General features: G+C 40.5%; 5 protein-coding genes across 5 annotated transcripts; 2 read left to right on the plus strand and 3 right to left on the minus strand.

The window, feature by feature from the left end:
• The first annotated feature begins 231 nt into the window (after positions 1-231).
• Positions 232-3158, plus strand: LOC137709671 (probable protein phosphatase 2C 8). The gene is made up of 10 exons (XM_068448658.1): positions 232-687; positions 797-905; positions 1166-1202; positions 1311-1355; positions 1576-1628; positions 1831-1992; positions 2229-2312; positions 2591-2680; positions 2774-2821; positions 2933-3158. The coding sequence occupies exons 1-10, from the start codon at positions 392-394 to the stop codon at positions 3041-3043; spliced, it is 1035 nt and encodes a 344-aa protein (XP_068304759.1). The 5' UTR covers positions 232-391; the 3' UTR covers positions 3044-3158.
• A 766-nt stretch (positions 3159-3924) lies between these two features.
• LOC137709670 (T-complex protein 1 subunit delta) lies at positions 3925-5912 on the minus strand. Its single transcript, XM_068448656.1, has one exon. It carries the CDS (start codon positions 5701-5703, stop codon positions 4099-4101), a length of 1605 nt encoding a protein of 534 aa, XP_068304757.1. The 5' UTR covers positions 5704-5912; the 3' UTR covers positions 3925-4098.
• A 2148-nt stretch (positions 5913-8060) lies between these two features.
• Positions 8061-16023, plus strand: LOC137711053 (DExH-box ATP-dependent RNA helicase DExH3-like). Its single transcript, XM_068450255.1, has 19 exons — positions 8061-8681; positions 9058-9212; positions 9291-9378; positions 9589-9834; positions 10070-10165; positions 10264-10452; positions 10597-10756; positions 10836-10966; positions 11260-11433; positions 11512-11784; positions 12085-12279; positions 12484-12687; positions 12895-12964; positions 13053-13201; positions 13513-13821; positions 14195-14254; positions 14371-14523; positions 14617-14727; positions 14897-16023. The coding sequence occupies exons 1-19, from the start codon at positions 8241-8243 to the stop codon at positions 15389-15391; spliced, it is 3699 nt and encodes a 1232-aa protein (XP_068306356.1). The 5' UTR covers positions 8061-8240; the 3' UTR covers positions 15392-16023.
• A 477-nt stretch (positions 16024-16500) lies between these two features.
• LOC137710244 (beta-1,2-xylosyltransferase XYXT1-like) lies at positions 16501-18219 on the minus strand. The gene is made up of 3 exons (XM_068449176.1): positions 18081-18219; positions 17760-17978; positions 16501-17651 (listed from the first exon to the last, which is right to left on the minus strand). The coding sequence occupies exons 1-3, from the start codon at positions 18217-18219 to the stop codon at positions 16501-16503; spliced, it is 1509 nt and encodes a 502-aa protein (XP_068305277.1).
• Positions 18220-21776: 3557 nt separating this feature from the next.
• LOC137709705 (beta-1,2-xylosyltransferase XYXT1-like) lies at positions 21777-23605 on the minus strand. The gene is made up of 3 exons (XM_068448686.1): positions 23354-23605; positions 23025-23252; positions 21777-22952 (listed from the first exon to the last, which is right to left on the minus strand). The coding sequence occupies exons 1-3, from the start codon at positions 23499-23501 to the stop codon at positions 21778-21780; spliced, it is 1551 nt and encodes a 516-aa protein (XP_068304787.1). The 5' UTR covers positions 23502-23605; the 3' UTR covers position 21777.
• Between the last annotated feature and the right edge of the window lie 535 nt (positions 23606-24140).

Raw genomic sequence — 24140 nt, forward strand, 5'->3', positions numbered from 1 at the left:
GCTTGAAGGGATGAGGATCCCATCCCGATTTAAACGGTGTGGATACTAAAGATTCTTATATCCTAATTATTTATTATATGTCATGCGGTCAGAAATTATTTAAATTTTATTATTTAAAATTAAATGTAAATATTATCTGACGAAAATTGATTACACAATATATAATGAACGGTTAGGATAAGATGTGAGAATCATAAGATCCCACCGTTTGGATCCGGATGGGATCGTCATTCGGCTTGAAGCTCTAATTTGCATCGTCGATCCCTCTTATTAAAGCTGCAACCTTTCAATCGTGAATTTGGTCAAGCTCAAATATTTTCTCGGCAACCAAACAATCTTTTTCCTTGTTCTTGGTTGCAGTGGCCACTTGTTTGATAGTTGATTCCACACGATGACTGAAACCGAAACCGCCAATCCAGTCCCGACGAACGAGAGTGCAAGAGAGGAGGCGGAGGCCGCGTCAAAGCAAAAGAACAAGCGGGAAGGCGATTCCAGCAATGCTATTTCAGTTGCCAAGAAGTCAAAAACGGAAGAAGATGAAGACCCAGAAGTTGATATGAGCAAAAGGGAAATGGGTTTTGAAATCGAGGCCGATGCGGCGGAGCATAAGGGGCTGAGGCACGCCATGGAGGACGGTTGGGTTGTGCTCTTGGAAGCCGCCGGCGAGGATTTTCCCGGAAATTTGAGGTTTTAAATTCCAATGCTTTGTTTGTTTGTTTGTTTCTTTTATTGTAATTAATATTGTGTTTGCTTAAAGTTTGGATTTTTTTGGTTGTGATTTTGCTTTGGGGGTCAGATGTGCGCATTTTGCAGTTTATGATGGGCATGGAGGTCGATTGGCTGCGGAGTATGCTCAGAAGCATCTGAACACGAATGTGCTTTCGGCCGGATTACCACGTGAGTTGGTGTGTTTGCTTGGTCTGATTTTTGCATACATGTTTAAGCACTTGATAGTTGATACTTTATAGCAGATTGACATGATCACCTTCCATGGTTACTGTACTTGTTGGATTGTTTCTCCGTTACATTGGTAGTTGAATTCAATTATGAAACAATTCTAGGAGCTTCGTCGGTTTTCCTGTTTAATGCCTGACTTACTGCATCGACATTGTGGTCGCCTGAACTTTGTTTCCCTTGAAGTGTGATTGTATCTATTATTTTGCAGTTGGATATAAAAGCAGCCAAGAAAGCCATACTTGACGGTATAAATTGCTATTCGAGTCTTTTTATTTCTTATCATATAGTGCTTCAATCCAGCTGTGAATTTTTTGAATTCAGTGTATTTATTTGAATCAATTCCCGTAATTTAGGTTTTCGGAAAACTGATGAGTCTCTTCTTCGAGAAAGTGCTGCAGGTACAGATTTATTCTTCATTCTCTATTTCGGATTTTTACTTTCCTTTGCCTTGATTGTTTGAGCACTAGAACGATTGCATCTCAGTTAGTTATTTCTCATATGCTTTATCTGTTTATCTATCATTTTTCCGCACATATAGATCGTAGAGAACCATTTCATGAACTAATGCTTTCCTATTATCTTCTGAGGTTTCATGTGTTGGTTTTAATTTGCTGTTAGGGGGGTGGCAGGATGGTGCTACAGCTGTATGTGTTTGGATATTAGGAAAAACTGTAAGTACTAAATATGGAAATCGGTTTCTAAATTTGAAGAATTGAGGCCTTTTTGTATATATGTGGTGTGATGCATTAAGCATCACTTTGTTGCATTCTTTGGTCTAGTTTCTGTAATCTGTGGTCATTTAAGGATACAGTTTGCAAATTTCTGGTAGATCACCCTATCAATTCGAATTTTAATGCTACTGGATGGTTCTAGGTTTTTGTTGCTAACATTGGGGATGCAAAAGCAGTGGTAGCAAGATCATCTCCTGCTGAGGGGTTGCAAAATGGTTCTAATGAAGCGTGTCCCCTGAAGGCGATTGTTTTGACAAGGGAACACAAAGCCATCTATGCACAGGAGCGTGCTCGTATTCAGAAGGTAAGGGCTGTGGATACGTAAAGTTGGGAGTACGAATTTGTTGAATTGAGTTAAACTTTTTTTAGGTTTTTTATGTACTTTCCAAACTAGGGTTAACACGAGATAGAGAAAAATGTTTTATTTCCAAAAAGGATTCGTCAGTTTTCTTCATTTGTTTTTTCATATGTACTTCTATCTGAATTTACATGAAACATTATGAACTCCCTTCTGCTTGGAACATGCTTGATTGTCATCAGGCTGGTGGCAATGTGAGTTCAAATGGACGACTACAGGGGCGCCTTGAAGTTTCTAGGGCCTTTGGAGATCGCCAGTTCAAAAAGGTTCCATTTTCTCTTCTTTTAACACTTTGCCCTGTATTTACATTTTGACTCTGGCCTAAAACAATATGTATTTAGCTCTGTATTCTTTAAATATGTAAAAACCTGTGTTGTTGTTAGTGTATATTTGTATTTGTCAAGTTGTAAATTCGAATCTTGTCCGGAAAGAAAAATTATATCATTATTCTTTTGTACATACGCAGTAAAATCTTTAAGTTTACCTCCATCTGTCTACAAAAAGATGATTGACATGATATATCCATGAACTCTGTAATTTGCAGGTGGGTGTTATTGCAACCCCAGATGTTCATTCTTTTGACCTTACAGAAAGAGAGCACTTCATAATTCTTGGTTGCGACGGCCTCTGGGGGGTATAGTTTTTTGTCCGGTTCCGATTTCTAGCGGATCTTATTCTCTATGTTTTATTTCTTTTTAACGATGCAATGTTTCTAAACTTGTTTCAGGTAATTGGACCAAGTGATGCCGTTGATTTTGTTCAGAAACTGTTGAAGGTTAGAGCAAATAGTTCCTTTTTTGAAGCCCATCGTTTTATACGGTTCGTTTAGATCACTAACTTATCTCCGTTCTCTGAAATAACGGCACGTTACATACTGTTTCCGTAGGAGGGACTACCTGTTGCAACTATAAGCCGTCGTCTTGTAAAAGAAGCTGTGCGAGAGAGGCGCTGTAAAGATAACTGCACTGCGATCATAATCGCGTTCAGGCACAAGTAGTTTCTTTGGTTGTAAGTGCCCGAAATTGTTGTCCACCGTTGATTAGTTGCTCAGTCGAGAAGTAGCCGTTGAATTGTTAAGAACTCGAAATATACAGCTACGGATGTTTGTTGCAGACCTACTTGCTAGATGTATTAAAATTTGTACCGCGCTAACAATGTATTCTGGAATTTTGTCGATAAACCCTTTTCTTTGGACGAAACATTTTTGAGTTCATGCTCGAGTTTCCAGCACTCGAAACTGTTTCATGACCTGGAATGTAAGGTTCACAATTTTGCAGGCTCCTGTGTCGAAAAAGTATCCTGCAAACTCTCGCTCGCATCATTTACATTCTTCGGTTTGATTTAGTTCCTGGTCACAGCGGTCGTCGCAGAGACTGTTTCTGCAAACTGGGATATCAAATCGGCAGAGGAACTGAGTCAATCCGAGGAAGAATGCGCAATAGAACACATTCTTGTGCTTAGAACCCGAAAAAATTAACCACAAGGGTACAAACGAGAGGGAAGAGCATCTTATAAATGCAGTAAGAAAAAAAGGTTCAGATTATCAGATCCCGCGCACCCTCGGGCAAGTGACAGAGGTGCAAAGGATGCAAGACAATCAATCAACCGACTCACACACCTCAATCAAAACTCCGCCCTCGCGACGCCAAAACAGAGAAACTCAAACTCTACTCGACATTTTGAATTATGTCCAAGCAAGCTCACACGAAAACGTAAATCAAACGCAAGAAATGAACAAAAAATTAACGGAGGCAAATCACAGAGCAATGCACAAAGAAATTCAATAAATTAGAGTCTAATTTGTGCAATGGAACTCGATACCTAATCTTTTGACAAACCAAGAAACGCAAAATAACATCATCGCTATTGGCACGAAAATTAACACGACAAACAGATTAGATGATATAAACGGGCAAAGGTAGGTTACATAACATCCCCTAACAAACACAAAAACAAAGTTCAAATCCAAAGTAAACATCCAGAACCAGTACCAAAATTCGGAACAGAAATCCGCCTCGAATGAGCAACAGATGAAATATCAAGTATCCAAATCTATCTTACTGTAACTATGTCATCGATCTTCAAAATCATCCGCACACACTCGGCGGCCAGAGTGATGGCACTTGTGCTGACGAGCAATGGCTGCACCACATTCTCCTCCAAGATGTTGGTAATCTGCCCCTTCCTCACATTAATCCCGGTGTTGATCTCTCCCTGTGCGTGCCGGTTCCTCAGCTCAGTCACAATTGAAATTGGGTTCAACCCGGCATTCTCAGCCAGCGTATAGGGAACAACCTCGAGCGCCTCAGCAAACGACTTCACACAATAACCCTCCATCCCCTGCAGCACCTTAGCCCACGCCCCCAACTGCCTCGACAGCTCAATCTCCGGTGCACCGCCACCTGCAATCAAAAACCTTTTGCTCACCAAACACCTCACCACACACAGAGCATCGTGCAGGCTCCGCTCCGCCTCATCTAGCACCAGCTGGTTTGACCCGCGAACCAGCACAGTGGTGGTCCGACCCATGTTTTGAATCCCCGTGATCTTCACAATCTTCCCATCACCAAGCGAAACCTCCTCAACCAGATCAGCATAACCCAATTTCTCTGCCCGGAAATGCTCGATATTCGCAATGGGCAAGCAATTCAGAGTCTTGGTGATGAACTCAATCTCATCTCTCTCCACATCCTTGATCACTAAGATCTTCGCTTTCGCCAAGTAATGCAAGGACAAATCAGTAACTGCATCTCTCAGAATACTCTTCTGAATCAGCAAAACGTTGCAACCGGTCGCCTTGATCTTCTTAATCATACCCAGAATGTAATTCCTCTCTTCCTTCAAAATCCTATCCATCTGAGTATAATCCGAGACGACAATGCTCTGCTCGATATCTGTTTTTGGAGGCGAAATCTGGAACTGAATCACAGCAATCTTGGCGTTCTCCATCCTCGTCGGCCCACCAGCAGCGTGGCTCGCCTTCTTATCGAAAACAAGTCCCTTCACCGTCTCAGTATCGTCCACGGTTCCTCCAAGCTTCTTCACGATCCTGATATCCCTCAGGTCCACCACCTCTGGCTTCGCTGGGTCCACCACGGAGAGCACGGCGTCCACGGCCATCGGCGCGAGCAGAGTCGAGTACTGGCTCACGACCTTGCTGTTGAGCGACGTGCTTGCAGACTTGACAAGCGAATCACGGTCCGTGAGCTCGACGGGGACGGCCATGGCGGTCAAGACGTCGACCGCTTTGGTGGAAGCCTTGTAGAGAGAGTCGGAGATCACAGTCGGGTGAATGCCGTGGGACAGAAGGACCTGGCACTGTTTCAGGAGAGCGCCGGCAATGACGACGACGGTAGTGGTGCCGTCGCCGGCGGCGGCGTCCTGGGACTTGGAAAGCTCGACAAGCATCTTGGCGGCTGGTTGGAGGACCTCCATCTTGTTAAGAATCGTGGCGCCGTCGTTGGTGATGATAACCTCGCCGTTGGCGGTGGAGATCATCTTGTCCATGCCCTTGGGTCCCAGGCTGGTTCGGACGGCATCGGCGACGGCGCGGGCGGCGGTGATGTTGGCCTGGCGGATGTCCTCCTTGCGCTTGTTATCGACATAAGACTCGGTCTTGGAGGAGCGCGGTTGGGAGATGACTGCCGGGGAAGCCATGGATGCTGGGATCGGCGGAACCCTAACCCTAACTGAAATTTCAGAGTGCGGTGGAGGGTATCGGGGTAAAAGTCGCTAACTTGCGAAGGAAAAAGGGTTTCTCTGAGTTCCAATTTTTTGAAATGGTAGAGAGAGAATGGAAACCCTAGAGTGAGTGAGAAGTAGAGAGAGTTGGGTTTTAGGTTATGAGAGAGAGAGAGAGAGAGAGAGAGAGAGAGAGAGAGAGGGGGGGGGGGGGATCTAGTAATTAGACGAAAATGGCCTTGTTGGGAAGGAGTATTTGGGTAATGGGGTGGACACGGTTCGGAACTTCGGATTATGAAATTACATTCGAATTAATTTGATTTGATTTGATTTTAACAAAAGTTATTGAGAAAACGAATCAAATTAAATTATTTTTCTACATGGTTACTTGGTCTCACTATTGCGAAGGTGACGAAGGCTAATGTAAATTAATTTTCTTGAAGACTCTGTATTTTATAATTAGTTGTTCTGGTATTTGTAAGGCATTTTTGTCACATCCCGACCCTTCAACTCCGAAGATATTGTCCGCTTTGGCATTCCCCGCCCGAAAGGGGGCTACCGCACGGCTTTGCTTCTGTGGGCCGGTACTTGGGCCGTAGCCCAGCGCCTGCCACACCCCTACTGGGCGCCCACAAAAGGCCTCTTCAAAGTTAAGGAGCCAGGCATGGACATATAAGGCCAGGACTCGACCCTCGTGTGGCCGATGTGGGATATAACATCCTCCCCCCCGTAGGGGTGCCCGACGTCCTCGTCGGCACATCGAACCAGCACGAGTCCGGCTCTGATACCAAATTGTCACATCCCGACCCTTCAACTCCGAAGATATTGTCCGCTTTGGCATTCCCCGCCCGAAAGGGGGCTACCGCACGGCTTTGCTTCTGTGGGCCGGTACTTGGGCCGTAGCCCAGCGCCTGCCACACCCCTACTGGGCGCCCACAAAAGGCCTCTTCGGGTGTAACACGCAGCAGCCGTGGCTCTGGCCCACAACCCAACAGATATTGTCCGCTTTGTGGTGGAACCCGGCGCACCGGTCCGACCCCACTCACGGTTTTGTTTCCTCCGCGGAAGGCCTCTTCGAAGTTAAGGAGCCAGGCATGGACATATAAGGCCAGGACTCGACCCTCGTGTGGCCGATGTGGGATATAACATCCTCCCCCCGTAGGGGTGCCCGACGTCCTCGTCGGCACATCGAACCAACACGAGTCCGGCTCTGATACCAAATTGTCACATCCCGACCCTTCAACTCCGAAGATATTGTCCGCTTTGGCATTCCCCGCCCGAAAGGGGGCTACCGCACGGCTTTGTTTCTGTGGGCCGGTACTTGGGCCGTAGCCCAGCGCCTGCCACACCCCTACTGGGCGCCCACAAAAGGCCTCTTCGGGTGTAACACGCAGCAGCCGTGGCTCTGGCCCACAACCCAACAGATATTGTCCGCTTTGTGGTGGAACCCGGCGCACCGGTCCGACCCCACTCACGGTTTTGTTTCCTCCGCGGAAGGCCTCTTCGAAGTTAAGGAGCCAGACATGGACATATAAGGCCAGGACTCGACCCTCGTGTGGCCGATGTGGGATATAACAATTTTTTTTAATCCTCGTGATATTAATCAAATTTAACTAATATAATAGCAATAACTCACAATCTCATTTTCAAATTTAACATTTTTATTGAGTTATTAACCAATAAAAACAATAAACAAGTAACTAGAATAGTTTTGCATACGGTCTCATATCTTGGTGGATAAGATGTCGAATTTTTACTCATACATCCCAGGTTCGAAACTCATTCTTCTCCTATCCTATATTGTTATCATACTTTCAAACTTTCTCGTTCTCCTTAATAATACTAAATTAAATAAAAATAAATAAATAAGGAGTCGGTCCGATTCAATTTAAATAGGTTTTTACTAAAACTCATATCTACAAACCGAATTGAAACATTTTAGGGTGATAAGATCGGTTCATTCATATTAATGCCCACCCATATTACACGAGAAGAACATATTTAGATTCGCGTTTTAAACTAATAATTCAATATTATATTGTCTTTTTTACGTAATTATATATATGAGTTTTAATGAAATACTATCGGTATTGTACACTTTTAACGAAAAATCATATTTTTATTTTTCTCTAGTACTATTTAATACACATTTATTTGTCATTTTTTATTAAAATTATTTTTTTTTGAACTTTTTGTTAATTTTTCTATTATATTAATGGTATGAAACGACATGTTAAGGGAAAAAAAATATATTTTTATTTTATTTTGGAGGGGTGGACTGTAATATTATTTATTTAGTTATTTATTCTTTTAATAGATAAAAGAAAAAACAGAGTCCAGCTCCAGAGTCATGAGCGCCGCTTCTCTCCAACCAACACAAACCCCCACCCACACCGTCACCTGTCAAAAACCCTAATCCCTGCAAAAATGGCGCCCTCCCCTCCCTAGCTGCTCCAACTGACAAAACCCACAACCACCATAACTGCCTCTCTCACATACCCTAACCCACAACCATGCCGTACTCCGCCCTCTTCCAGGGCTATATATTCCGAACCACCACCATGTCCCTCAAACACTCCACCACTTCCACCACCCCTGTTCTCGTCTCTCTACGCGGAACCCACCACCACCACCGCCACCGCCACCACGTAGCTTTGATAAGGCCGTCGCTGCTACTGGGATGCTCCATGAGGAACAGCCGGTACCACCACTCGCTCTGCCTTGCTCCTGCCCGGAATTGGAATGCGTGCTATTATCTGCCCCGGTACGCCGGGGACGTCACGTGCCAGGCATCCTCTCGGGCGGCGGAGCTGGATTGGAAGCAGAGGCAGCAGCTGAGGAGTTCGGCGGTGCCGTTTTACCAGCAGAATTTGAGCTATGGGCGGTTTGCGTACCAGGACGCCTCCGCGAGTGAGGAGTCCGATGCCGAATTGGGGTCGTCTCAGCGCCAAATGGTTAGTACTGCTCTGCCCGTTTTGTTAAAAATGTTGATTACTTGAATTGGGAACCTTGGTTGAGTTGCTTTTAATTGCTCTGGGAAATGAAGATTTCATTTTTAACCTCATAGTTTTATCGATTTCTGAAGTCGAAATGCAATGTAGCTGCCAATGAAAGTGGAATTGAATTCCCATGGTGCTGGCCAAACAAGCACGTAGGCTAGACCGTAGAGCTTAGATATCAGTACATGTTTTTGAAGCATCGAACTTTTTCGGACTTTGAAGTAACAACCGATGAAGTAGCACTTTTTTAAGCAGAGCTGAAACCTGTTATTTTCTTATCATTCTGCTTAAATGTAAAGGTTGTGACTTTTACTTGTTAATATATGCTTAGGGTGGTTCGACCCTTGATAACATTGATGAATGGAGATGGAAGTTAACCATGCTTCTTCGCAACAAAGACGAGCAAGAATTGGTGTCCAGGGAAAAAAAGGATAGACGCGATTTTGATCATCTTTCAGCACTGGCAAGCAGGATGGGTTTGTATAGGTATGTCAGTTTCGCAAGTGTACAGTTATTCTGTGTCCATTTTTGTATGTTGTTCTGATCCTTGATTTTCTCAAGCAGCCGTCAATATTCTAGAGTTGTAGTATTTAGCAAAGTTCCTCAGCCCAATTACAGACCTGATCTTGATGATAAGCGGCCACAAAGAGAGGTACTTTCTTATATGTTTATGCTCATCTTAGTTTAAATCATGCATGGAAAGAAATGGATGGCTTTCTTTCCTTTGAAACTTGTGAAACAATTGCTCTGTAGTGTATGATGTGGGGCCTGAATTCGTTAATTAATCTTGGTGTACATGTTATTTGAAGTTACAAGGTTTTTTATCCAATGTATTGCTCTAAACTTTTTGAACCATGTATAGGTTGTCTTACCTTTTGGACTTCATAGAGAAGTAGATGCTCATCTCAAGGCCTACCTATCTCAAAAGCCAATGAGCCAAGGAAATTTGTCAGACTTTTCCTTGTCAAGATCAAACAGTAGTAGAAGCATTACTAATGATGGAGGACATTATGGGCAGCAGGAGCCCTTGATACAGAATACTGATGCCATGGAGAAAATTCTTCAGCGGAAAAGCTTGCAACTGCATAATAAGCAACGACATTGGCAGGTTATTTTTCCTTTCTTTTTGTGACCATTATTCAGGCTGGAAGTTGATCCTTTTTTCTTTTTGTTAGTTGTTATTAATTGATGTAGGAAACAATGCATTGTCTCTAAATTTTTGTTCTTCCGTGTCTTTTAACAGTTTGACTTTGTGATGCAGCTTTTGTTCATCTTCATGTAGCTTTATAGTAGATTTATAGACTTATAAAAACATTCATATTGACATGTCAAGTCCTATACAGGAATCGCCAGAAGGTCAAAAGATGCTTGAGCTTCGTAAAAGTCTGCCTGCATACAAGGAGAAAGATGCACTGTTAAAAGCTGTATCAGAAAATCAGGTGAGTTATAATTTATTATTTCTATAATTGGTTATGGATGATTGCTTTTGCTCACCAGCATAGTTAAGTTTTTTTTTCTTCAAATTTATGTTGAGCAGGTCGTAGTTGTCTCCGGCGAAACAGGTTGTGGTAAAACTACACAACTTCCTCAGTACATTTTAGAATCTGAGATTGAAGCTGATCGTGGAGCTTCCTGCAGTATTATTTGTACCCAGCCTAGACGGATATCTGCCATGGCTGTTTCTGAAAGAGTAGCTGCGGAACGAGGGGAGAATCTGGGGGAATCTGTAAGTTACTTTTTTGGTGACGTGGATTTATCTTCAAAATGTTAGGCTTAATTTATTTCCTCCCTTGTTTTATTACACTTGGTTGTTAATCATTTATCTTTGTTTCTAGCTGATTTGAACTTAAATCTCTCCCTATGGTAACAGATTGGTTACAAAGTTAGGCTTGAAGGGATGAAAGGGCGGGACACCCGGCTTCTTTTTTGCACCACGGGCATATTATTAAGGAGATTACTTGTTGACAGAAAGTTGAGAGGTGTTACACACGTCATTGTTGACGAGATTCATGAACGCGGAATGAATGAAGGTAATTTTCAATTTTGGAAAGTAAATTTGCCAATTGGTATTCTAATGTGGTTTTAAGCACAGCCTTGCATTTATTTCAGATTTTCTTCTTATTGTTCTGAAAGAACTTCTCCCTCGCCGGCCAGAGTTGAGGTTGATTTTGATGAGTGCCACCCTAAATGCTGAGCTTTTCTCCTCCTACTTTGGTCGTGCTCCAACGATCCATATTCCCGTAAGTTCAGGGAACTAGGTCTTATTTTTTATGGCTTTTTAATTAACTTTTGTTTCTTTTAGTTATCTGTTCCATGTACCTAAACTGTCATCTAGCAATCTATGCTCTTTATTGTGCATTTATGTCAATATAGCGTGATCTTAGGTGATTCCAGGTGCCATTTGTATTGCAATTACAAAGTATTTCCTGATTCCTTCAGTAAATCCACTTTTGATTCAGCTACATTTGTTCACGATTACGTTTTTATCTTATTTCATATTTGATTTGGGTGTTGGGCATTGCTCTATTTACAGGGGTTTACTTACCCAGTCCGAACACATTTTCTGGAGAACATTCTAGAAATGACTGGGTATCGGTTAAATCAATATAATCAGATTGATGATTATGGTCATGAAAAGTCGTGGAAAATGCAGAAACAAGCTCAAGGTTTCAAAAAGAGGAAGAGCCAAATTGCTTCTGCCGTAGAGGTATAGAAAATTTGTGTCTTATTTAGTTTCATCTCAATCCCTTGGTTGTATTTAATTTTTTTTGGCCCTTTTGAACAGGATGTACTTGAAGCTGCCGACTTTAGGGAGTACAGTCCAAGGACTCAGGAGTCTCTGTCCTGTTGGAATCCTGACTCTATTGGTTTTAACCTCATTGAGAGTCTTCTTTTGCACATAGTCAGGAAAGAACGGCCTGGCGCAATTTTAGTTTTTATGACGGGTTGGGATGACATAAACTCCTTGAAGGATCAACTCCAAGCTCATCCCCTATTAGGAGATCCTAGCAGGGTCCTATTGCTGGCATGTCATGGTTCCATGCCTAGCTCTGAGCAGGTGATGTCACTGTTCTTTTTTGTGTTAATTTTTGTTGCATACAGATATTACCATGGTCTGGTGATGGAAAAATACTCGAGAAAGAGCGTTTTGACTTTCTCGATTCTCTAAGTATTCTTGTACTGAGGAGTTAACCAATAATTCCTTACAGCTTCATATTTGTTCAATGAATCTTTTGATGCTATCATTCAGAAAATTTAAATGGAACGCTATTATTTTTAGGTTGTTGTTCTTCTTCTTGTAGTTCAAGGACTGGCTTTATATTTTATTAATTAATTTTTTGTTGTTTTTTGTAAACAGAAATTGATATTTGATAAGCCAGAAGATGGTGTTCGGAAAATAGTTCTAGCTACAAACATGGCTGAGACTAGTATCACTATCAATGATGTAGTTTTTGTTGTTGATTGTGGAAAGGCAAAAGAGACATCATATGATGCACTAAATAACACTCCCTGTTTGCTTCCTTCCTGGATTTCAAAGGCTGCTTCTCGGCAAGTAAGACAGTCTGACAGTTTCTGTATCAATTTGATTATTTCTGTAGTTCATGGTTGGATATTCTATTACCGACTGTAATGCTTCTTAATTAAACTGTGCAATTATTTTTGTTTTGTGATACTCAAATTTTTACTCAAGTTGCCCTCTTACACGGAGATTTAATACATTCGTTTACAATATTAATTTGATGCCTTTAATCTGCAGAGAAGAGGCAGAGCCGGTCGTGTTCAACCTGGCGAGTGTTACCATCTCTACCCCAGATGTGTATATGATGCCTTTGCTGATTATCAGTTGCCTGAACTTTTGAGGACTCCGTTGCAATCATTATGTTTACAAATCAAAAGTTTACAACTTGGAAGTATTTCAGAGTTCCTATCTAAGGCCTTGCAGCCACCGGAACCTCTGTCGGTAAATTTCTATGCGAGTACTCAGATTATTCTTTATAATACTTGCATGGGAGGTGATAGTCTTGTAATGCAATGATATCTAAATTTAACATGTGAAATAAGATATTTGGCAAAAAAATGTGTGAACTAAGGTATAATTATTCTTAACGGTGTGATCTATGCATATCTTCGTATCAGTCCTCACGATTTTTTTTGTTTTGTTTTGTAGGTTCAAAATGCTGTTGAGTATTTAAAGATCATTGGGGCTTTAGATGATAATGAAGATCTGACAGTGTTAGGTAATGAATGATTATCGAAGCTGTTTTAAGTTGTGTGTTGATTTGTTTGCAAGTCAGAAAGATTAACTGGTGATTTTATGCTATGCAGGACGTCACCTGTCAGTGCTTCCCGTTGAGCCTAAACTTGGAAAAATGCTCATATTGGGGTCTATTTTCAACTGTTTGGATCCAGTAATGACTGTTGTCGCAGGCCTTAGTATGAGAGACCCATTCCTTATGCCGCATGACAAGAAGGATGTAAGTATGATATAATGTTCCTGTTACACTTTGCTGTTGCATATTATAATGGTGTCTCCCGTCCCCTGCACGCCCTCATATTCCTATGTCATTAGAAACTGATATTTTAAACCGACTTAATACTTGTAGTTGAGTAAGTCGACTTTTATACTTTTCACTAACCTTCAAAGTAAAGAGATATGCAAAGAAGTTAACAGTGATCAGTTATTTCGTCTTTTTCCCTAAGCACAGTTCTCTTCCTGTTTTTTTTCCTGGGAAACCAACAAGCATAGGTTCAGTAGTAGTAACCATGTCATTTTGAACTTGTGTAGCTTGCAGAGTCCGCAAAAGCACAGTTCTCTGCTCATGATAACAGTGATCATCTTGCTCTTGTCCGAGCTTATGATGGTTGGAGAAATGCTGAAAGAACAGAGTCTGGCTATGAGTACTGCTGGAGAAACTTTCTTTCTGTACAAACTCTGAAAGCCATTGACTCTCTTCGGAAGCAGTTCTTCTTTTTGCTCAAGGATGCAGGTCTGGCTGACCATAATACAGAAAGCTGCAATACATGGAGCCATGATGAGCATCTTGTCCGAGCAGTCATCTGTGCTGGATTATTTCCTGGAATATGCTCTGTCGTGGTAAGTTCTTATGCATTTCTTATAATGTTTGTATATTTTTCCTATTCTAATTTTCTTTTATCGCATGAAAAGAAACTGTTTTGTTTGTGGGAATAGCCTCTTTCACACTGTGTACAATATACAAATAAAAGATTGATATGCTCAAGTGAGTAAAACAGAGTGATAGAGGGTGTTGTAATCTTCACATTTAGTTGAATCGATTCGATACTCCAATAGATATGTTAAGTTTACAAAAACTGTGATAAAGGGGTCATGATTCTTTAGATTAAGTTGAATTTCTGAATGACTGGATTCTGATTTTGTTTGCATCTGTTTTGCTTGTGGATGGCTTGTCTTTTCTCATCTATTGTATATGTTGTGACACGTTCTACAGAACAAAGAGAAGTCGATTATGCTTAAAACACAGGAAGATGGACAAGTGATGCTATACTCGGTTAGTTTCTTATTTTGGTTGAATTCATGTTTCCTTGTTGTATTGCTTAAAGTTTCCTGTTCTAATTGCGTATGATGACCCATTTTCTGTTCTATTGTTTATGATCGATCTATTAGAGTTCTGTCAACGGAAGCATACCCAAAATTCCATATCCATGGCTAGTCTTCAACGAAAAGGTGAAAGTGAATTCGGTTTTTCTCCGGGATTCTACTGGTATATCTGATTCTGTGCTCCTTTTGTTCGGGGGCAACATTTCCATGGGTGGCCTGGTAAGTTTATTGATCTTGGATATGAATATGATTGGTAACTTTTTGTGTGTTCTTGACGAAAAAGTAGTAAATACACCTGCTTGCTTTTGGTAGAATGGGCACTTGAAGATGCTGGGAGGATACTTGGAGTTTTTCATGAATCCCGCATTAGCAGATACATATCTTTGCTTAAAGAAGGAGCTTGATGAACTGATTCATAATAAGGTTTGTATTTGCCTTCAGCATTTGTCGCGGCTCTTAAATTTATCACTTAAATCAAGACGTACTTTCTCTCTCTCCCCTTGTCTCTCTCTTGCTTTCTCGCACATACACACGAACAATCACTCAATTTGTTGCTAAAATGCTAACATGGGGATGCGTTCTTTGCAAGCAGCTCCTGAATCCCAAGTTGGATATGCAATCACATACAAACCTCCTATCGGCTCTAAGATTACTGGTCTCAGAGGATCAATGTGAGGGTAGATTTGTATTTGGTCGCAAGGTGCCAGTGCCCTCACAGAAGGCAACACAAGAGAAGTTACCAAAGTTAAAAGGCACCATGAAGAAAGTTGCGGAGAACAATAATTACAAAAATCACCTGCAAACATTGCTCACCAGAGCCGGGCATGATGTACCCACGTACAAAACAAAACCATTGAAAAACAATCAGTTCCGTTCCACAGTGATCTTCAATGGGTTGAACTTTGTGGGGAAGCCTTGCAATAATAAGAAAGAAGCAGAGAAAGATGCAGCTGCAGAAGCTGTACTCTGGTTGAAGGGAGAGAACCATTCTTCGTCCACAGATATTGACCATATGTCGATGCTTCTTAAGAAAAGTAGAAAGACAAGCCAGAAAAGGACCTCATTTGATAGTGCCAAGTGGGGTTAAGTGTTGCTCATCATATAATGGAGTTAGCATACAATCAAAAGCACAATCAGCGGCAAAGAGCCTCCCGAGGCTAGTCCAACTTGACAGGTTAGGATGAATAAATATTGAACATCAATCTTCCAGGCCGTTGAGCTACCTTCAGAATAGAAGCTACTTTCTGTAGAATCTGTGATCAGTTACGGCGTTTGAAGATCCATATTTAGAAAGGGGGTGATATAGAACATTCTTTATCGGCAGATGCGCCCATATTTTTGGAAACGGGTGATGAGGCACACTCTTCATGGGGTATGAAGAATGTACCTTGTTCTGTCGAAGTAGCAGATTATTCTACACTTCTTTTTACATCAACTTATGGATCGCACTGACCCATGGCTACTGCTGGGTCAAGGAGCTGCATCCTGTATATATTCATGTCGGTAGAGCGCAGTCTTAGGGTTGCATCGGTAAAGCAGCAGCTTATTATTTTAATTTTACAGATAGACAGCATGGCGGAGTTTGCCTCATGCCCGCGCTAGAACTTGTAGCTCGGCTGGTCAGGTTCGGCCTCCCTGTGGCTGGTAATACCATCAAACTTGTTGAACACTGTCCTTGCGGTGTTATAAATGATATAGAAGTTTTCATTTCGGATTCAAGATATTGTGCGAAACATGATAGCTTGTGTTTGGTTGATCACCACCATAAACTCTTTCTTTACTACCAATGGCAATTGTTAGGCCAGTGGGCCGAGACATTCAAGTTCGGATCCCCCGTCAAGTTTCACCCTTCCTGCTTATTAGACAAATTTAGAATATCGTTTTGTCAGAAGCAAAAAAAAAAAAAAATGGAACTTTAACGAAAAGCTTCTGGTACTGTTTATTTTAACGAAAAATCACATTTCTACACTAAAAAGTCAATCCTGGTACTATTCACTGTGTTCTTTATTTTGTCCTTATCGTTCAAATTCAAAGTTTTCAAGCTCTTTTCATTAGTTTTCCTAAAAATAAAAAAAAGCGATTTTTTAACTAAACGACATTGAATACTATGATGGATTTTCACAAAGAGTATGGAAACGAAGCAAGGAAATAATAGCATGCAGAGGCCTCTGCTGCCTCTAGAAACTAAACAACGGCCTACTGAATCTGATGCAGAAGTCCAAGGGCTTTTTTCAACGTGGTTCTAAACCTTTTGACGTTAAGGGTTACATTTTGTGCATTCAGAAAAGTTGACTTGAATGCTTGCCATCCTCGTATTCGATTCTTATTCGGGTCAATTTTCAGCGTGCTCTCGTTTCTGTTGATCTTGTATTCCAAATACTTGATCTTCATATCCCTCGATGGCTCTCCGAAGTAGTTTGTTGCAATCCATTCGAACCCTCCGAGCGGAAGTATTTGGATAAGAACTGCATTTTCAGGGAGGAACAGAATGTTTGTGAGGGCAGCTCCATGAACCCCCATTAACACATCACAAGAGTTCACTACTTCTGCAATTCTTGACATGTTCCTGTCAGCCTCCATAGCAGTTACCTTGTAGCCCAAGCTTCTAGCCATCTTAGTAATTTGTCTCAGATTCGTGAAACACCTCGTGCTCCTTCTCGATATGATGAGAAGCTGGGGCTTTTTATGCCGGCCACCACCTCTGATTCTGATTGCATTGGCCTTCTTTAGTGAGTAAGTTTTTCTTAAGAATGCTCGGAAGTCAGTAATCGAATATGAATGTTTCGAAGGATCAATGCTCAGATCCTTTGGATGTCTTTTAAGTCCAACTGCTACGCTTGGGAAGCAATGCACTGCATCTTCCTTGTCAATGTCAATAATCTCGTACTTGGACAGCCCTTTTAGTATTGCTTGGTACTTTTCGATCCACCTGCTTCTTTTATCGGTAATCAGAAACTGAACTTCCCCATCATATTTTTTAGAAGTAATATACAGAGGAATGACCATGTCAGTGAATTCATGGAAATGGTTTCCCGTATATCCTCCCGTTGAAAATAAGACGGCTGGAACACTATGATTTCTTGTGCATTGAAGGATTTCCTGCTGAGCATCAGACACTCGTTTCACTGACCACTCTCGAACATGATTCAGCGCCTGTTTATCTTCTTTTCGAGCATAAGGCCTTATAGTCCAGGAGCTATTCCCTGCCAACATGTCCGCTTGAGATGAAACAACGAAAACAGAAGACAAATTACCATCAACACGAACATCCATGTTGATCTCACAAACATCAGTTCTTGGCTGTGAAACATCACAAATCGGCTCCAAATTCTTCGTCACTTCTGAAACTGCAAGATGAATTTAAATTGTCTAAGCTGAATTTTCTTGGATCATCAACCTAATTAACTTCAATCCCCTTGGACAGTTAGTACAAAATAATCGTGTCATGTTCTTACTGTTTGTCTCTGATTCTGAACCATTTCGAGCAAGGAGAATAGTGGGAGTGCTTGCATTTTTCTGTTCACCAGAATCCTCTCCTCGAAGACTTGTATTTTTGAACTCCTCCGCTCTTATCTTCTGATCGAACTGCTCACGTTCGATTACTTTCTGAGAGCTGTTTTTTTGTTGGACTTGCAGCACGTCCCAACCAAGACCCACTGACATCTGCAATTTCACTGCGAGTAAACGAAAGTTGCACACCAAACATATCATGTTAGTGCGGTCACATTACAACTTTCTTGCAACACAAGGTAAAAAGAGTAGGCTAATTTACATACAAGCTGATAGATTCAAACTAGGTTTGAGAACTGCGCTAAAACATACTGCTATAAGCAAGAGTGTCGCAAATGCTCCACATCGGAACCTCTTCTGCTGAAGGCGAGAAACGTTTCTGGCAAGTATCGAATCGGGCTTCATTTTTCGCTCAACTTTGATATAAGCATGCCTTAAACTTTGATGAAAAAGATAATCTGATGTAGAAGGAGATTGAAGCTCAAATACGAAGAGGGACGCTAAATTACAACGTTATGGTCAATTCAAATACAAGCAGTTTTGTGGGAAACCCGATTATATAGGCATGTTCATGAAAGCTAACTAATCCAAGCTAAAATGGGAGATGAGTAAATTCAGATAACAGCATATCTAAAATCCCTTATATAACAGAAACGAATCGAGACACAGTAAATATGGAAAGCATCCAAACATAGCAGTCCCTGAATGCTCATATCTCAACCGGAAACAACGAATCAACTTAAAAATCTCGAGATACACGTAGTAATTAAATGAAAAATCTTGCAGGATCTCCACCATCCCCCCTTGTATGAAAAACTCGCCTTGGGCAAGTTAAAATTTCAAGTGAACGAAAAGAGTGATACAATTAGTGTAGTCCCGGTAAGGTTTATATCGAGGCCTATTTATGCACCAATACTCTGTTTTATACATAGTCTTCTTGTCTTAATGAATATTGTACACTTTTCAAAAAAATAAATAAAAAATCAGCGTAGTTTGCATCTGTTTTTCTCAGTTTTCTGCATATGGAAAATACTAGCGGCGCAAGAACATATCCAGAACTGAGGCTAGCTTCAACCGAATGAGGGCTTCTTTTAGCCCTATAGCCCTCCAATAAAATAATATTTTAATGAACAGTGTCATACCATATTTCTTACCATCTCCAACCGATGGGTCAAAGGGTCATGGGCCAAACATAGCCCTGTGACAAAAAACAATCTCCAACCGAGGGGGCCAAAGGGTCATAGGCCAAACATAATTTATTATTTAAATTTAAAGACTACAACAACTTAAATTTAAAGTTTATAATCATCATCATCATCATCATCCGCCATTGTAGAATTATAGTCGGATGTAAACAACTCCCGTCAGGCCATAATCCGAAGTGTTCCTTTGCATGTTCCTATCATCCATCTCTTCTTGAATTTGTTTTGCCCGTTCTTCATGCCTACGGTTCATTTCTTCCGCAACAAAGGCATTTTGCTTCGCCATTAATCGTAATGAGGACGTCATTTCCTGTTGAAAGGTGTAATCATCCTTTGTCTTGCCCTTTTCCTTCAATTTTCGGGCCTTGTTTCGTCCCATAGCTCTAGGTATGGAACCTTCACCCGAAGATGAATTTTCTACCCTTGTTTCTTGAACGGTAGGAGATCCATGTTCATCCCCAACTGCATTTGAGGATGCATTTCCGAACACCGGCATAGGAGCAACTCTTTCTTGAGGTGGATCTTCAAATAACACTCACCCTTTACAAATTTCCCAACAACCATGATGATTAAAGGGTTTTGAGTTGTCCTCCATATACAATTCCTTCGCTTGGCGTACCTAGAAAATATAATTACAAAAATTAAAGGAAATTAATTTATGAAATTAAATGTAATATAATTAAATATTTAAAATAACTTGTGAAAACACCTATTTTGTTGTAGTAATTGGCTTTGTTTTCATGTCTAATTTCGGCCTTTAACACAACTTGATGCCATTTATTCAAATTTGGATGAAGATGTTTTTTCCATCTTGAAGAACAACTCTCGTGGTTTCGTGAATTCGGTGGATTGGTGCCTTCGTAGAACTCATAGTACTTTTTGGACATATGAGTACAAACACTTTCACTTGTTTGAAAACTCCCCCTCACACTATCTTCGGAGACTCATCTACAAGCCCTACAAAGAGCTTCATCTTCTTTTCAGGTCTAAGCCCTACCTTTCAATGCAGATCCACCCATTTGAAAATTATTGAAAAAATTGAAGCAAAGATTACTGGAAGAGGTAAGAAATGATGTAGGAGAGAAATGGTATAAGATAGCATGGAATGGTGAAAATAACGTGAGAAATGGTGTACGAATGGTTTAGGTATTTATAGGAAAAAAAATAGGAATTTTTTATTTTTTAAATTTTGTCCCGAAAAAAAAAAATTCAAATCCAACAGTTATCTGGCGTCAGCATGACGTCAGCTAGCCGTTGGTGTTGAAAGGTTGGGCTAGCCCAGGGCTAGCTGGCTAGCTCATTTAGGCCAGCCGGTTGGCCTGATTTGGTATTTTTGGCCCGGTGAAGCCCACAAGCCCTATGACCTAGCCCTCGGTTGAAGACGGTTTTCGTGTCATTTCAGGCTATTTTCGGCCCTATAACTCTCTGGCCGGATCGGTTGGAGATAGCATGAGTTATGTCGATCAAAACATCTTTGAAATGTCCTTCACCATTTTTAAGAGGCTTGAGGTGCGGCAAATGTTCTACAAAAATAGCTCCATTGATCACTTTTGTTCTGTATAAATTTTGCTAAACTGATTAAAACAATGAGTTACTGCTTCTAGTTTTAATGAAAAATGTGATTTTAAGGTTTTTAAGATCTTTTTACGAGAATTTTAAGTCTTACCATTTGTTGATTAACAAAACTAGTTTTATTGAATTTTAAGCTTAAACACACAAAAAAAAAAAGTTAAAAAAAAACCAATAAAAACACAAGCATGGCTGAAATATGGAGTTCCGTGATATCTATGGTGGGGCGAAAGTTCCATTAAAATGCCCCGACTTTTTTAGAACATGTCCGTATCAAATATCAATGATTTAAAACAATTCTATATTTTATACTATTTCGAAAACCCAAAGACTCAACAGATTTTGTAAAAAAATTCCCAAAATCAATTAAAAAACAATTAGTTTGCTCACACGGTAAGAAATATATTACAAGTCATTTAAAGCTGGATTCCCATTTTATTGTGTTAAAAAGGATTTTATTTCATTTCTAAACTTTAAAAGGAATGGAGTTTTAACGAAACATTTTCAGTATTATTCACTTTTAACAAAAACCACATTTTTACCTTTTTCTAGTACTATTCACTACACCTTTATTTGTCATTTTTCATTAAAACTAATTTTTTTTTTTTTTTTTTTTTTACTTTTCATTAGTTTTCCTTAAAACAAAATATAATCAATAAAAATACTAGTTCGGCGTTCATTTGAAACGGTCCTCAAAAATTTAAAAAAAATTATGATGCAACAAAATTTATACAAAAAAGGGTCTTATGATGACGTTTGTACTTGTAATAGTCCACAAAACTGATTAAAACCGTGAGTTATTTCACAATTTTTGTTGCGTAAGCAAAAAGAGGATAAATAATAACCATGCTATCTATTTCGTGCTTCAGATTAGAAAACTGACTGAAAATAAATTTGAAATAAAACAAAATCAAATGAAGAAAAATAAATAAATAAATAAATAAAGACTAGAAGGACGTTCGGAACATCCTACCGAATGACTACGGAACAATAGCAAATTTTCACCGACGCTTACAAAAGCTTCGCAAATCTTTCCCGAATTTCCAATATTTCTGAACAAATAATTACAAGAGCGGATTATGAATCAATGAAATCGAATTCTTTGCTACGAAAAGTACACGAAACGAAAACAAAACGAAATAAATATTCAAGAGGACCTTGCTTCCTCCAGAAATCAAACAATGACGTCTCTCTACTGATGCAGAAGCTCAAGAGCTTTTAACAATGTAGGTCTAAATCTTTGGACATTAAGATGTACGTTTTGTTTTTGCAGATAGAGTGAATAGAACGCTAGCCAACCCTGTTTTCCGATCGATGAAGGATCGGTGAAAACCGGGTGATCAAGCGGGTACTGCTGTGTCAACGTGCTCTCCTCGTTGCTTATTTCATACTCCAAATACTTGAGATTCATACCCTCCGAAGGCTTGCCGAAGTAGTTGGTTGCGAGCCATTGGAACCGTCCGACTGGAAGTATTTGAATCAAAATTGCATTTTCTGGAAGGAAGACAAGGTTTGTGAGGCCAGCTCCATGAACTCCCACTAACACATCACAAGAGTTGACAACTTCTGCAAATTTAGACAAGTTCATGTCAGCTTCTGCGACGATTACCTTGAACCCCAAGCGTCTAGCCATTTTCGTAATTTCCCCTGTGTTCGTGAAAGACCTTGTTCTCTTTCTCGGGATGATCAGAAGCCGGGGCCTTTTTCGCTGATGATTTTCTCTGATTCTGATTGCACTGGCTCTTTTCAATGAGTAACGGTTTCTTAGAAACTCTCTGAAGTCTTTCATGGAATATGAATGCTTTGAAGGATCAATGCTCAGCTCCTTTTCGTGTCGTTTAAGGCCAACGGTTACGCTTGGGAAGCAATGCACTGCCTCTTCTTTGTCAATGTCGATAATCTCGTACTTGGACAGTCCTTTTAGTATTGCTTGGTACTTCGCAATCCACCATGGTTTCATATCCGAAACAAGAAATTGAACTTCTCCATCATATTTTCGAGAAGTAATAAACAGTGGAATCACCACATCAGTGAACTCATGGAAATGGTTACCTACGTATCCTCCAGTAGAAAACAAGATGGCTGGAACGCTATGATCTCGAGTACACTGAGGGATTTCGAGCTGAGCACCAGTTATTACTGGTTTCACTGACCATGCTCGAGTATTGCCCAACGCAGTTTTGTCCTCTTTTCGAGCATAAGGCCTTATAGTCCAGGACCTGTTCCAAATTTGAGAAGATGAAGCAACAAAAACTGAGGAAGAGTTCGCATCTACGCGAACATCCCTGTTAATGATCTCGCAGTATTCAGTTCTTGGTTGCTCAGTCTTGCAAAGTGGCTCCAAATTCTCCTCTACAACTTCCACAACTGCAAAAATGTTCGCGTTAGTTAATGGTTTCTTTTTGTTTGTACCAGCTGTATTGGAGGAAGGGTGCTTACTCTTAGTCTCCTCATCAACCGGCACTCTGCTTTCAATGGGACTAGTGAGAGTGCTTGCATTTTGCTGCAAATCAGCAGAATCTGCTAACACTTGATCACTCAAATTTTCGAACTCCTCGGTTTTTATCTCTGGAAACTCTAGCACATTTTTTATTGCTTGCTGAGTGCTGTTTGTTTCCCAGAGTGCCAATATCTTTTGTTTGACACCAATTGATCTCTCCAACTTCACTGTGACATGATCCAGAAAATTAAATTACAAACTAATATATGTCACCTAAAAATAAAGTTAACAATGCTGAAAAATATAAAAAATGCATGAATGTACATACAAGCTGGTAGAGGATTCAAATTAGGTTTCAGCAGAGTGCAGAAGCACAGTGCTATGAGCAAGCAGCAAACGAATGCTCCATATCTCAATTTCTTCTGCTCGTGCTTACTAAAGCTTCGGGCTAGTATCGAATCATACATCACCGCCATTCGCTTTTCGATCAATGTAATGCTACACTCTATGTACTCGAAATGCGAAATGGCATTTCACACACAAGACGGAGAAGACTTAGTAGTGTTACTTGTGATGAGAGGTTGAGTGAATTGTGAAGCAAAAGACTTACTTGGTTGCCATTTTGTATAGCAATTTAAGGAGGTTGAGGTGCAATTTTCTATGACTTGTTGCACCCCACGATTTTGTTCTCTCTCTCTCTAAGTCTATGAGATTCTCCAAATTTAAAAAAAAAACTAGGTATGAAAAGGACATCTTGGTTGACTGTACTCGAAACAAAATCCTTTTTTCTTTTGGCATAATATTTGTTATGAGCTAGAGTTTCATATTTCTTGTTTATATTTGTAATGCCATAATCCGCCGGCCCTGGATTCGAGCTTCAATTGAAAGCTATCAACCAACTACGACTGTAGAAATTAGGATATTGCGGTTAGGTTGCATAATTACATGTGTGTCACTACTATTAGCCCGAAGTCCAACTGCAAGTGCAATTGCAAAGATGAAAGCGACCCCATCAAAATGACTTTTATCCTGCATTTGAAAGAAGAAAATAAACTTATAAGTTTGAGATAAATTGTTACTTTGAAATTGGTTTACTTTAACTCCTTTATTTAGAT

The sequence above is a fragment of the Pyrus communis genome, chromosome 12, assembly GCF_963583255.1.
Source record: "Pyrus communis chromosome 12, drPyrComm1.1, whole genome shotgun sequence".
NCBI lineage: Eukaryota > Viridiplantae > Streptophyta > Magnoliopsida > Rosales > Rosaceae > Pyrus > Pyrus communis.